The sequence below is a fragment of the Labrus mixtus genome, chromosome 2 (assembly GCF_963584025.1).
Source record: "Labrus mixtus chromosome 2, fLabMix1.1, whole genome shotgun sequence".
In the NCBI taxonomy this organism is placed as follows: domain Eukaryota; kingdom Metazoa; phylum Chordata; class Actinopteri; order Labriformes; family Labridae; genus Labrus; species Labrus mixtus.
In genome coordinates this window covers 33,800,560-33,812,946 of record NC_083613.1, presented here as the reverse complement: position 1 = coordinate 33,812,946, position 12,387 = coordinate 33,800,560, and the positions used below count along the sequence as shown (strand labels likewise).

The 12,387-nt window shown below is 45.0% G+C and overlaps 1 protein-coding gene across 1 annotated transcript in view; it reads left to right on the top strand.

The window, feature by feature from the left end:
* The first annotated feature begins 580 nt into the window (after nt 1–580).
* The window catches only part of LOC132993197 (protein jagged-1b-like), a 24,837-nt gene continuing 13,030 nt past the window's right edge, over nt 581–12,387 (top strand). The window contains exons 1-11 of the mRNA XM_061062895.1: nt 581–920; nt 2,686–2,988; nt 5,528–5,585; nt 7,607–7,852; nt 8,077–8,137; nt 9,032–9,162; nt 9,309–9,428; nt 9,670–9,783; nt 9,879–9,992; nt 11,455–11,568; nt 11,959–12,005. Coding sequence (XP_060918878.1) covers nt 846–920; nt 2,686–2,988; nt 5,528–5,585; nt 7,607–7,852; nt 8,077–8,137; nt 9,032–9,162; nt 9,309–9,428; nt 9,670–9,783; nt 9,879–9,992; nt 11,455–11,568; nt 11,959–12,005 — 1,383 coding nt within the window. The 5' untranslated portion in view covers nt 581–845. The remainder of the gene's footprint in view (nt 921–2,685; nt 2,989–5,527; nt 5,586–7,606; nt 7,853–8,076; nt 8,138–9,031; nt 9,163–9,308; nt 9,429–9,669; nt 9,784–9,878; nt 9,993–11,454; nt 11,569–11,958; nt 12,006–12,387) is intronic.

Here is a 12,387-nt window from a genome sequence, read left to right as displayed (position 1 = left end):
GCGAGTAAGACAATCTTTGGTGAAAAATCTAAATAAAAACGTACATTAACAGAACACAGAGGGCATGTGGGTATAACATTCTGACCGCTCCTCTCCTCCAGGTTCAGATCAGCTAAAGGTTTGTGTTCAAGTGTGCTGTTTCTAAGTTCTTCTACTTTTTGTTACTACCCTAAACTATGTCCAAACAAAGGCCTGTAAATTACACAATAAACTTCTTTATGTGACATTCTGTTCGGTTTGACATCCAGAGCCACCGTACTAGAATCAGCAGCGTTTCAACATTGGAGGTAAAGTTGAAGAAAATGTAAGGAATGAGTGCAGAATTTGAAAAATAATTAAAACACGAGGAGTTCACTTTCTTCTTCTTCTGTTTCTATAATTATCGTGCGGACGTTAAAGCCCTCTCATGTCTGTTTTGGAGGATTTTAGCTTCTCTGTGTGAAAGCACTTCTGCACCTCCATGTGAACTCGCTGTAAACAAACCGCTGCACATTATAATGCAAATGTGGGCGTGGTCTGATGCGGAAGCCCCGCCCACTCTGGGTGGATATTACCCCAGTCTCCTCCCGGGGTCGATCAAACTGCACTGCCCCGCTCCAGCTGCAGACAGAGGGGAGTGAAAGCTGTGTTCATGAAAACAGAGGAGCAGGACAAAGCAGACAAAAGGTTCTCCTGCAGGACGGAGCAGCTCGGCTCGGAACTCTCTGGACTACTTTCGCAAAGAGAGTCTGCCGCTGTGTTTCAGTCTGTGCATGTCCCACACAGAGGGGTCTACAGCCGGAGCGGAGGGTCCCATCGACTATCACTGACCCCCACAGAGCCGCAGGCAGCACCCCGCCGCCGGCATGACCCTCACACGGAGCTCCACCCTCCTCCACGGAGCCCTCAGCCTGCTGCTGCTGCTCTGCGCCCGCATACAGGTACGCCAGACTCCCGCTGATTCCTGTCTTATTTAGGTTTCGTCCAAACAGCAGCTGTAAGAAATGTGTGTGAAGAAACACCAAACATTGCGCTAATGCGTCTCTCTTTATCGGCATGAAGCTATGTAGATTTTCTCACCTGGAATCTAAAATAACAGCGCACTTTCTATCCACAAAGTTTGACAAAAGAATGGAAAAAGTGAGCTAAAATGTAAAATATTTTACACAATAGTTCCTGTTGTTATTATGATTCAATGAGTTATGATTAAACTCACTTTTAAGAGATTAAACAGCTGAAATAAGATAATTGACCTTCCTCATTTCTGCAGGAAAATATCAAGTTATCTATGCTGAACTAGTTTGGGATTTTAACAGTAAAGTCCGCGATGCAGCACATAAGAACAAACTTTGAATTGATTTTAAATTAATTTTAAAAAAGCCTCAGAAAGAGGTAAACTGTGTTTGAAAACCAAATGTTAAAAAAACCCTCAGTTACCTCCCTGTCAGTGGTCGAGTTTAGACCACTGTGGTGGTTAACTCTTAATAAAGACTTTCATTAGATTCTTTTTTAAGGAGCATCGTTCATATTTTGTGTTGTGTGCGTACATTTATCGTTTTCTAATTGGACTCTGGATCTTAATTGGTTCAGCTTTGGTTCAAATGGATTTAAAAATAGTGTGTGTGATGATCAGAACAGCTCCTGTTTTCTTGAGTTGAATCAGTTCTCAGGGTCTGCTCTGACAGATTAAAGATCCTGCAGGAAACACTGACGTCAAATAAAAATATCCAGAACATGATTTCTGTTTCCTGCAGCAGCTTAACACCATGTCACCGAACTCATTCAACAACTCTGCATCTGCTTCTCACCTCTGCACACCTCATTGTTTCATAATACTGATTATGTTCATATTGACATCTCCAGGAAAGTTCAAGCTTCTTTCTTAAATGTACGTCAACAAACAGATCCAGATGGAGACAGTAAGCTGCAAATAAAACAATTATGTATGAACCAGAAAAAGCTGCAAATTCAAAGATACTTGATAAAGCAAAAGTATATTTTTGTCTCTTAAAGGAGCAGTATGTAAATCTGACACCTAGTGTTTAAAATGGGTACTGCAGTCTAAATTCTAAACATCATAGAGAGCTGTCTCCCCCCCCCCCCCCTCTTTAGAGTGGATGCTCACACAGGTCACCATGTGGTGGACTCTGAAGCTTCAGTGTTTATCCAGCTCTGCATGGGTCTGTAAACCTTTCTGTGTTCTAACCTCTCTCCATTTTTCAAAAAGCATCTCCAATATTGATCCTAGTTTGAGCACGTTTCTGCTCGTGGAGCTTATTAGAAACATGCAGAGGCTTTTTAGGTCGGGTACAATCACTTCTATCTGAACCACTTCTCTTGCCCGCTTCCATCGCTGCAACACCTGTTGACTGCTCTCATATCTGACAAACAGAGGGGCGTCCAAAACGGCCGTGTGGGGTCGCCTTAAAAGCGCCTACCTTCTCTGGTCCAAACAAATCCAGATCATTCAGGAGCAGAATCTAAAGTTAGAAGGAGGACATACTGGCTGCTGCATTGTTGTCAGAGAAGCCGGCACTTCAACATAGCATGTTTACTGTGAAAGTAATTAAAATATGTTGCATTGCATTATGGGATATGTAGGATCTCTACTTCTTCTCTCCTGAATTTATAACTTGAGTTTTAGAAGAATCTAAGTTTAAAGGTCGCTCTCCCTGCCGTGAACTCACCTGTCCGATCTCTCTGCAGGTGTCGTCAGCCTCGGGACACTTTGAGCTCCAGATTTTATCCATGCAGAACGCTAAAGGGCATCTTCAGACCGGCGTCTGCTGTGACGGATCACGGCACACGGTGGATGAGCGGTGCACGCCGGACGAATGCGACACCTACTTCCGGGTGTGTCTGAAGGAGTACCAGCTGAAGGTGTCCTCTGCCGGGCCCTGCAGCTTCGGCACCGCCTCCACGCCCGTGCTCGGTGGGAATACCTTTACTCTACGCAACGCCAAGAGGGAAAACACCAGGATTGTGTTGCCGTTCAGCTTTGCTTGGCCGGTAAGTTCAAAAGGGCTAATGTTTATCTTTGCTTCAGTCGTGTTGTTTTTGTCTCTCAGGGATGAAGTCTCAGAGGACTTTAACAACACAGACATTTCGATTTAGAGCTGTGATTTGGACTCTAAATTACTGAAGTATACTTGCTTTGTTTGAGTTTCTGTTGGGGGAACTGAGCTGCAGACTCCACCCCCCTCCTCTCTAGAGTCGATGCTCACACAGGTCACCATGTGGTGGACTCTGAAGCTTCAGTGTTTATCCAGCTCTGCATGGGTCTGTAAACCTTTCTGTGTTCTAACCTCTCTCCATTTTTCAAAAGCATCTCCAATATTGATCCTAGTTTGAGCACGTTTCTGCTCGTGGAGCTTATTAGAAACATGCAGAGGCTTTTTAGGTCGGGTACAATCACTTCTATCTGAACCACTTCTCTTGCCCGCTTCCATCGCTGCAACACCTGTTGACCTGATAACTGCTCTCATATCTGGTAAACCGAGGGGCGTCCAAAACGGCCGTGTGGGGGGTCGCCTTAAAACCGCCTACCTTCTCTGGTCCAAACAAATCCAGAGCATTCAGGAGCAGAATCTAAAGTTAGAAAGAGGGCGATGATGAGATCTTAAGCTGACATTTTTAACATTTAAGAGCAGCAACAGAAAAATGTTCTCGGGAAGCGGCAAGCGTGCTGTACCTGAGGAAAACAATGGTTTCTAGTGACGCCTCTGTTTGTGATCGGACACTTAGACTGGAGATTTAAGTGTTTTGTAAACTTCAGTTCCTTTTAGACAACTTGTGTTTTTAAATGATATAATCTCTGTTGATTTAATGATCAGCAGCATCAAAAAGTACCAAATCTTAAAAAAAAAACTACACCTTTTATTTGATGAGACAGGTATGAAGGAGAGGAATGAATTCATCCAAAAAAATCCTTCTCACTGTTTGGATTGAACACATTGCCAATGTCTGAACGTCTTCTTTTTGGCGACATCACAGTCTTCACAAACCACAAACATTCATCTCTTGGAGTGAAAAGGGTTCGGTTACATACAAAAATTGTGGACAAAACTAACAAAAGTTGTAGTCCGAATTCCCCCCGTGTGTCTTCAGAGGAACCAAAGTGAACCTGTTAGTAAAGGATCAGTACAGTCTCTGAACCTGTCAACAGCTCTGTGCTCCATAACCTGACATCACATGCTAACACGCTAACACGCTAATCTGTAAACTGTGTGGTCTGGCTGTAGTTTCCTGCTTGGCTCAGGGCTGTAGGACAGAGTTGACCTCTCTGCTGTGGAGCGACGTCAGCAGCGGCAGCAGGGTGTGAGGATGACGAGGGACCACCGAGGACGAAGTTTAGGAAAAATAACCGCTCAGAGTTTACTGTCAGAGAGTCTGAGTTGAGTGTTTCTGGTGTTTGCACGCGGACTCGGTGTATGTTGGGCTCTGATGTAAGCAGGAGACATTTACAGACGTGTACTTTCTGTATTGTGTCTTCTGTAAAGACACAACAAATGCCTTTTTTATTGGGGTTATTTTGAGACTTATATAAATTATAATTAGCAGGGATGATATTTGTAGCAGCACATTTTTCCCCCTCTGTAAAAAAAACCATTTGCATCCAGATGTTGTGACAGCTGTTTGGGGTCTGTACAACATTTGTGGGCCAGATCATCTCGGCAGCTCGACTTCATTCCTTCATCACATTTTTTCTTTATTGAAACATTGCAGCTCTATGATTTAGATGTTGCCCAAAACCAAAGCGCAGTTTTGAAAATATGTGGATGGATGGGTTCAGTGTACAGCCTTAGTGCTCGTCTACTGCGGTGACTCCAAGTCGAGAGAAACAGCCTTGAATAAGACGTGTTTGTAAAGAATAAAAAACAAACAAAAAATTATTTGATTATTCTATTATTCAAAGGTGGGGTTGGTTATCCTTGATAGCTATCATGTTTCAAAATATAACATCCCCTCATGGCTCCTTCAACATTTTGAAGTTTACAGGCGTTTGATCTGTGTACTTTACAGCAGCTAGAGATGACAGCTTTTTCTGATTTGTTGATTGCTATCGGGCACAAAGACTGTTTTAAAGTTGACCCATTCTGCTGAAATCTGTGTTTGCTGATGTCAAACTGGGACTTGTTGGTCTTCACTTAAACACCTGAAGTTATAAATATGAACTCGGTACAAATTCTGACAGTTTACACAGCAGTCAGTACCCTGTTATATCTTTATGTGCAAAGCGTGCAGCCCCTTTTTGGTCATTATTGTGAATATGTTTTTGTTTAATTGACGAGGAGCAGTAATTGACTTTTGGTTTAGCAAGTTTCAGTTTGTTTCGTTTTTTCGTCATGTGTCCTAGCTGACTGAAAAATGGTACCAGAACAAATCTATCTATGCTAATTAAAGAGTTAGGGGGACCTTTGGACGCTTAGTGCAGCACTTTTGGTCCCAGGACTTGACTCAGGTGTTGGTCTCACTCTCAACTCACAGATTTATCTTTGTATCTTTTTAGTCTTGTATTAACTTGTTTCCTCTGTCTCTGTTTGTGCAGAGGTCGTACACGTTGATCGTGGAGGCTCTGGACTTCAACAACGACTCTTCATCTGGCAGTGAGTACAATCATCATCATCATTACACCTCTCTGCCCAGAGTGTCTTTTTCAGCAACTTTTGTAACCGCTAAGAGACCCCTGATGTTTATTGTTACACACTCTTTCACCCGCCTGTCGGAGTGTTTACATGCCCTGTTTGAGTCCCATTGAGAAAAGACGGTTTGTAAAGAGAGAGTGTGAGGAGAGAGTGAAGCTGCTAACTTAGACTCTGAGTGTCAGTGAAGCTTTCAGAGCGAGCGTGTTGGCTGCGTGCTGTATTTGGCGTCCCTCAGGGAACCATTATCGGCCCACTGAGAAGTCTGCTGACCTCAGCTCAGGTGTGTGTGTGTGTGTGTGTGTGTGTGTGTGTGTGTGTGTGTGTGTGTGTGTGTGTGTGTGTGTGTGTGTGTGTGTGTGTGTGTGTGTGTGTGTGTGTGTGTGTGTGTGTGTGTGTGTGTGTGTGTGTGTGTGTGTGTGTGTGTGTGTGTGTGTGTGTGTGTGTGTGTGTGTGTGTGTGTGTGTGTGTGTGTGTGTGTGTGTGTGTGTGTGTGTGTGTGTGTGTGTGTGTGTGTGTGTGTGTGTGTGTGTGTGTGTGTGTGTGTGTGTGTGTGTGTGTGTGTGTGTGTGTGTGTGTGTGTGTGTGTGTGTGTGTGTGTGTGTGTGTGTGTGTGTGTGTGTGTGTGTGTGTGTGTGTGTGTGTGTGTGTGTGTGTGTGTGTGTGTGTGTGTGTCATTCGTGTTTCTGTCCAAACATGGAGGCAGAAATAAACGTGCTGCGAGTGAAAGTTGAACCTCCAGCAGTCAAACAGAGCTGAGAGGTAAAAACTGAATCTGCGAGGACAGAACAAATATTGACCCTCTCAGTTGAGCTACAAACAGCTGGTTTTATTGAACACCTGCATCCTTCGGTTACTGTGCTGCAGCTCAGGTAGACCCCAGAAGACACGGCTGCTTCTCCTATCAGGGTTATGATGTTTATAAAGCAGCTGGTGCAAATAGAGGAGCTTTGTGATCTTTATCTCAGGAGCTGGTGGAGACTAAAAACAGAGCTAAAAGAGAGAGAATAATGGATGCACATTCATCAGATGGATACAGACACGCTTGTTATTCACATGTTGTCATGACTACTTCATAAGGCCATTGTTGGTGCATCATTTGCAGCAAAGAGTGGAAAAAATCACTGATTGCCAATATGGTGGCTGAATTGTTTTTTGAAGGGAAATCGACATTTTAAAGTGGATTATAAATCAATATAAGTCTGTAATGGTTCTTTGAAGCCTGCTTTCTTTAAGCAATGGACTTTACAAGAGGATATGTTACTTTATGTATGTCTTGGAGTCTGTGCCCTGGACAATTTGAAGAAAAAACGGATCGATGCTTCTTTCACAAAGACCGCAGGAAGCAGTAAACCCAAACTCTGTTAAGATTGTCCCGACAGAAACCCTTAGAGGACATGATAAAAACCCTTTACATAAAAACCCTTTACCCACCTCCGCTGCAGGTGTGCTGCAGCTCTCAGCCAGGTGTGGGCTCAGCAGCTCAGGCGGAATTCATCGAGAACGTGCAAAGTTTGAATATTTGCTGAAACGTCCCGCACGAAGCAGGTCCTGCCTTTTGTGAGCTGCTTCACTATTTTTTCAAATCTGCTACCTGTGTGCTGTTTTTAGCACATTTATTTCTTCCCCATCGGGATGTGAAGAGTCACAGTTTGCTCTCAGCCTGGATGGTGTTACCTGCTCTGAGGTTTTCTAAAGGTTTCAGCTCGTTCGCTCCGGCTGCCCGTCGGTTTAAACAAACAGCTTCACCTCAGCCTGAGCACGCTTTCCACCCCACAGCTGAAATACCACAGAGCCGCTCAGCATTTTTTTCAAACTCTGGAAAACTACAGCTGCCAGCCTCAGCAGTCACTGAGACAATCTTCTACGTAGCAACAAGTTAGCATGTCAAAGCTAACTCAAACAATAATGCTGCACGAGGCTCATTCAGAGGTTGTTGAAAGAGATCCAAAACGTACAACAAATTCACTCTCTGTTGTGTTCAGGTGCGATCGAGAAAGCCGTCCACTCGGGGATGATCAATCCCAACCGTCAGTGGCAGAACCTGAAGCACGACGGCCAAGTGGCTCAGTTCACCTTCCAGGTCCGCCTCACCTGTGACGAGCACTACTACGGCTTCGGCTGCAACAAGTTCTGCCGCCCGAGAGACGACTTCTTCGGACACTACGAGTGCGACCACAACGGCAACAAGACGTGTCTGGAGGGCTGGAGCGGTCCGGACTGTAACACGGGTGAGTGAGATCTGTGTAAAGGTTTTTAATGACAAATACTATCTGCAGATTTAGGAAAACTGTTCTCCAATATTCTCCAAAAGTAGCTGCAGTTGTACTTCCTCTGGTGGTGCATTCAGATGCTCCTGGGGAAACTCAATTTGACTTTCATGAAGATGGATAAAAGTTATTTATTTGTCCGTCTTGTTTTCTGACACTCTGTCTTTTTCTGTGTTTCTCCGCAGCGATCTGCAGGCAGGGCTGCAGCTCAGAACATGGATCCTGTAAAGTTCCTGGAGAGTGCAAGTGAGAACACACACACACACACACACACACACACACACACACACACACACATTTCTGTGGTTGATAGTGAGGTAAACACAGGAAACTCTGAAGAGACAGAGGTGTAACATTCACAGAACAGAGCGAGGACTTGAGGTCTTCAAGAACACAAAACATTAAATAGTATTTACAGCAACAGGGTTCTGTTTTTGTGTGAGCATGTTAGAAATTGTAAATATTGTTGATCAGTGGTTTTCCAAGTCGTCCATTAGTTGTAGCTTTAAAGGAGCAGTATGTAACTCCGGCCCCTAGTGTTTAAAATGGGTACTGCAGTCTAAATTCTAAACATCATAGAGAGCTGTCCCCCCCCCCTCCTCCTCTCTAGAGTCGATGCTCACACAGGTCACCATGTGGTGGACTCTGAAGCTTCAGTGTTTATCCAGCTCTGCATGGGTCTGTAAACCTTTCTGTGTTCTAACCTCTCTCCATTTTTCAAAAGCATCTCCAATATTGATCCTAGTTTGAGCACGTTTCTGCTCGTGGAGCTTATTAGAAACATGCAGAGGCTTTTTAGGTCGGGTACAATCACTTCTATCTGAACCACTTCTCTTGACCGCTTCCATCTCTGGAAGCAATTTTGATGAAGGATAAGAGTTACTCACAATAAGGCGTATAGCTGACCTGATTGACAGGTGGGCGTGGTGTAACGGTTTGTTAGCCTGAGACAGCATTTCCAGCTTGGAGACCGCCATCGATGGGACTCCAGCGCCCCCTGCAGGAACAGACGGGTGACGTCACTCAGGCTTCATCCAGTAATATTTACAGTGTATCTGTGTCTGTGTGTGTGTGTGTGTGTGTCTGTGTGTGTGTGTGTGTGTGTGTGTGTGTGTGTGTGTGTGTGTGTGTGTGTGTCAGGTGTCTGTACGGCTGGCAGGGAGATTACTGTGATCAGTGTATTCCTCACCCCGGCTGTGTTTACGGCAGCTGTGTGGAGCCGTGGCAATGCCTGTGTGACACCAACTACGGAGGACAGCTGTGTGACAAAGGTACACACACACACACACACACACACACACACACACACACACACACACACACACACACACACACCTGTCTTTATATGCTTTATTGATCATTTTGTGAACGTGAGTTTTCAATAAATGGAGTTGTGTGTGTGTTTGTGTCTCTGCAGATCTGAACACGTGTGCGACGCTGCAGCCGTGTTCGAACGGAGGAACCTGCAGCAACACGGGACCGGACAAATATCACTGCGCCTGTCGGGACGGCTTCTCCGGTGTCAACTGTCAGAGAGGTGAGAGGAGCCGACTGCACCGCCTATTCATTCAAATTCAGGATTTAAACTGAAGGAGAGAACAAAGTTTTATGTTGGTGTAAAATAGATCCTCACAGCTCCGTCTCTCCTGGTCTGTCTCTCTCTCTCTCCTGGTCTGTCTCTCTCTCTCTCCTGGTCTGTCTCTCTCTCTCTCCTGGTCTGTCTCTCTCTCTCTCCTGGTCTGTCTCTCTCTCTCTCCTGGTCTGTCTCTCTCTCTCAGCGGACCACGCCTGTCTGTCTGCCCCCTGTGTGAACGGAGGGAGCTGTGCTGAGACCAGTCTGGGTTTCGAGTGTCGCTGTGCGCCCGGATGGAGCGGACCGTCCTGCTCTATCAGTACGACTGCCTGAACCTTCAAACCTTTTAATCGTATGCTTTTTTTTTTTAAACCCCCCAAAGAGACGATTCATGAACTCCGTTTGTCCCCTCAGATGTGGACGAGTGTGTGGTGAACCCCTGCAGTCATGGCGGGACCTGTCAGGACCTGGTCAACGGTTTCAGGTGTTTGTGTCCTCCTCAGTGGACCGGGAAGACCTGCCTCATCGGTCAGTGATCCTCAGATACATGCTCTGCTGTTTTAGATGAATTCTAACTCTGATGTTGATGCTTGAGAAGAAACTTTTTTTGGACTCCTCATTGAAGTCGTGATTCATATTTTCCACTGCGGAGACTTTTCTGTGGATTTATGTACAAATAAATCTGCTGAAATCACGTCGAGCAGAGCTCCATCTTCTCTTTGCTGAGACTGCTGAAGGTTTTATTTGCAAAATCTGCAGGATGTTGCCTGGAGGAACGGTTGTGGTTTGGAGGATTAGCGCCCCATATCGCCTCACCACAGCGCTAATCAACCGCCGACCACCAGCCACATGCTCCTCAGTGTTTAGCTGTGTGTAGCTCGTCTGCCTGTTTTCCTGCTGACTGAAGCCAGACTCAGAAAACACATTAACACTGTTTATGTTTCATTATTGCAGCGAGTCTGGAGTCATATTAACTCCATCTGTTGTCAGGGTGCCGTTACACCCGACCGTTTACATCTTTGCCCTTGCCTGGTCGTCGCTTAAAGAGACACTTTGTAACTTTAAATCTAAAAAAAGCCTTCGGTTTTTAAGCCTCAAGTTTGGCATTTTGGCGAGCGCCATCTTGTTTTTGGAAGCAGAAATTACCCTATTTGGACAATAGGGGGAAGCACTTAGTGTGGATATTTGTACAATTACGGTCCAGGCTGATACATGCACTAGCTAATAAGGTAGCTAAAAAGCTAAGCTAACAAGTCAGGCGCAAGAGAAAGCACAGATTAGCTGCTAATTGTTGCTAACATGTACAATACAGTAAAGCTCTAATGTGACTGGTTGTGAAAAGTGGAGCTCAATGCACTGCAGGAGACAGACTCTAGTGGACACTGGAGGAACTGCAGCTGTAAAGTTAAACATTTTAACATGGGGCTCTATGGGGACTGACTCACTGCAGGAGACAGACTCTAGTGGACACTGGGGGAACTGCAGCTGTAAAGTTGGACATTTTAACATGGAGCTCTATGAGGACTGACTCACTGCAGGAGACAGACTCTAGTGGACACTGGAGGAACTGCAGCTGTAAAGTTAGACATTTTAACATGGAGCTCTATGGGGACTGACTCACTGCAGGAGACAGACTCTAGTGGACACTGGAGGAACTGCAGCTGTAAAGTTAGACATTTTAACATAGAGCTCTATGGGGACTGACTCACTGCAGGAGACAGACTCTAGTGGACACTGGAGGAACTGCAGCTGTAAAGTTAGACATTTTAACATAGAGCTCTATGGGGACTGACTCACTGCAGGAGACAGACTCTAGTGGACACTGGAGGAACTGCAGCTGTAAAGTTAAACATTTTAACATGGGGCTCTATGAGGACTGACTCACTACAGGAGACAGACTCTAGTGGACACTGGAGGAACTGCAGCTGTTTTGAAACTTGATTGTGCACACTTTGTACGCTCTGGTTTCACTTTTTTTTCCCTCTTTTAGATGCTAACGAGTGTAAAGATGACCCCTGCGTCAACGCCAACTCCTGCAGAAATCTGATTGGAGGATACTTCTGCGAGTGTCTTCCTGGTTGGACGGGGCAGAACTGTGCCACCAGTGAGTAAGACTCTACATTGACGCAATAGAGGAATCAGGCGCTCTTCAAATTACTTTGTTTGTTGATTTGTTTGTTTGTGCTGTTTTTGTTTGTTTGTTTGTTTCTGATTCAACAAAATATTTGTGTAAAAAGCACAATAACGAAAAAAAATTGAAGCGATTGAGGCAGCAGTAGAGCAGCAACACCTGCGTCTTGTGTGCTTAAATTCCTGTGTTTGTCAGTGGAGTCTTGAGGAATGGAAAGTTGTTTCTACTTTTGGAAAAACATCTTAAAATGTGCAACTTTATTTTCCTGTCCAATTTTGCGCAACTAATCTTGGGGTCTATGGTTGTCTTATTGTTTTTATAACATCTTTTTAAACATGTGATTCCCCCCCCCCTTCCCTCCAGATATCAATGACTGCCAAGGCCAGTGTCAAAACGGAGCTACCTGTAAGGTGAGCCTCAGCTGATTTACACCACTTCATGTTTAGAGTTTGTTTTCAGGCCGTTGTTTCTTCTGCAGAGCTATGAACAGTAAACGCTGAGGCATGCATGTAGGGCAGAGACAGAACTGTGTGTGTGTGTGTGTGTGTGTGTGTGTGTGTGTGTGTGTGTGTGTGTGTGTGTGTGTGTGTGTGTGTGTGTGTGTGTGTGTGTGTGTGTGTGTGTGTGTGTGTGTGTGTGTGTGTGTGTGTGTGTGTGTGTGTGTGTGATGCCTCCATGACAACAGCAGATCAGATTTCTCCAAACTTTCTCATTTCCCCCGCAGAACATAAACAGTCTGCCGTCGTTCTTTACAGACGCTGATTGCTTTATTTTCTCTTCCATTCTTCCTCT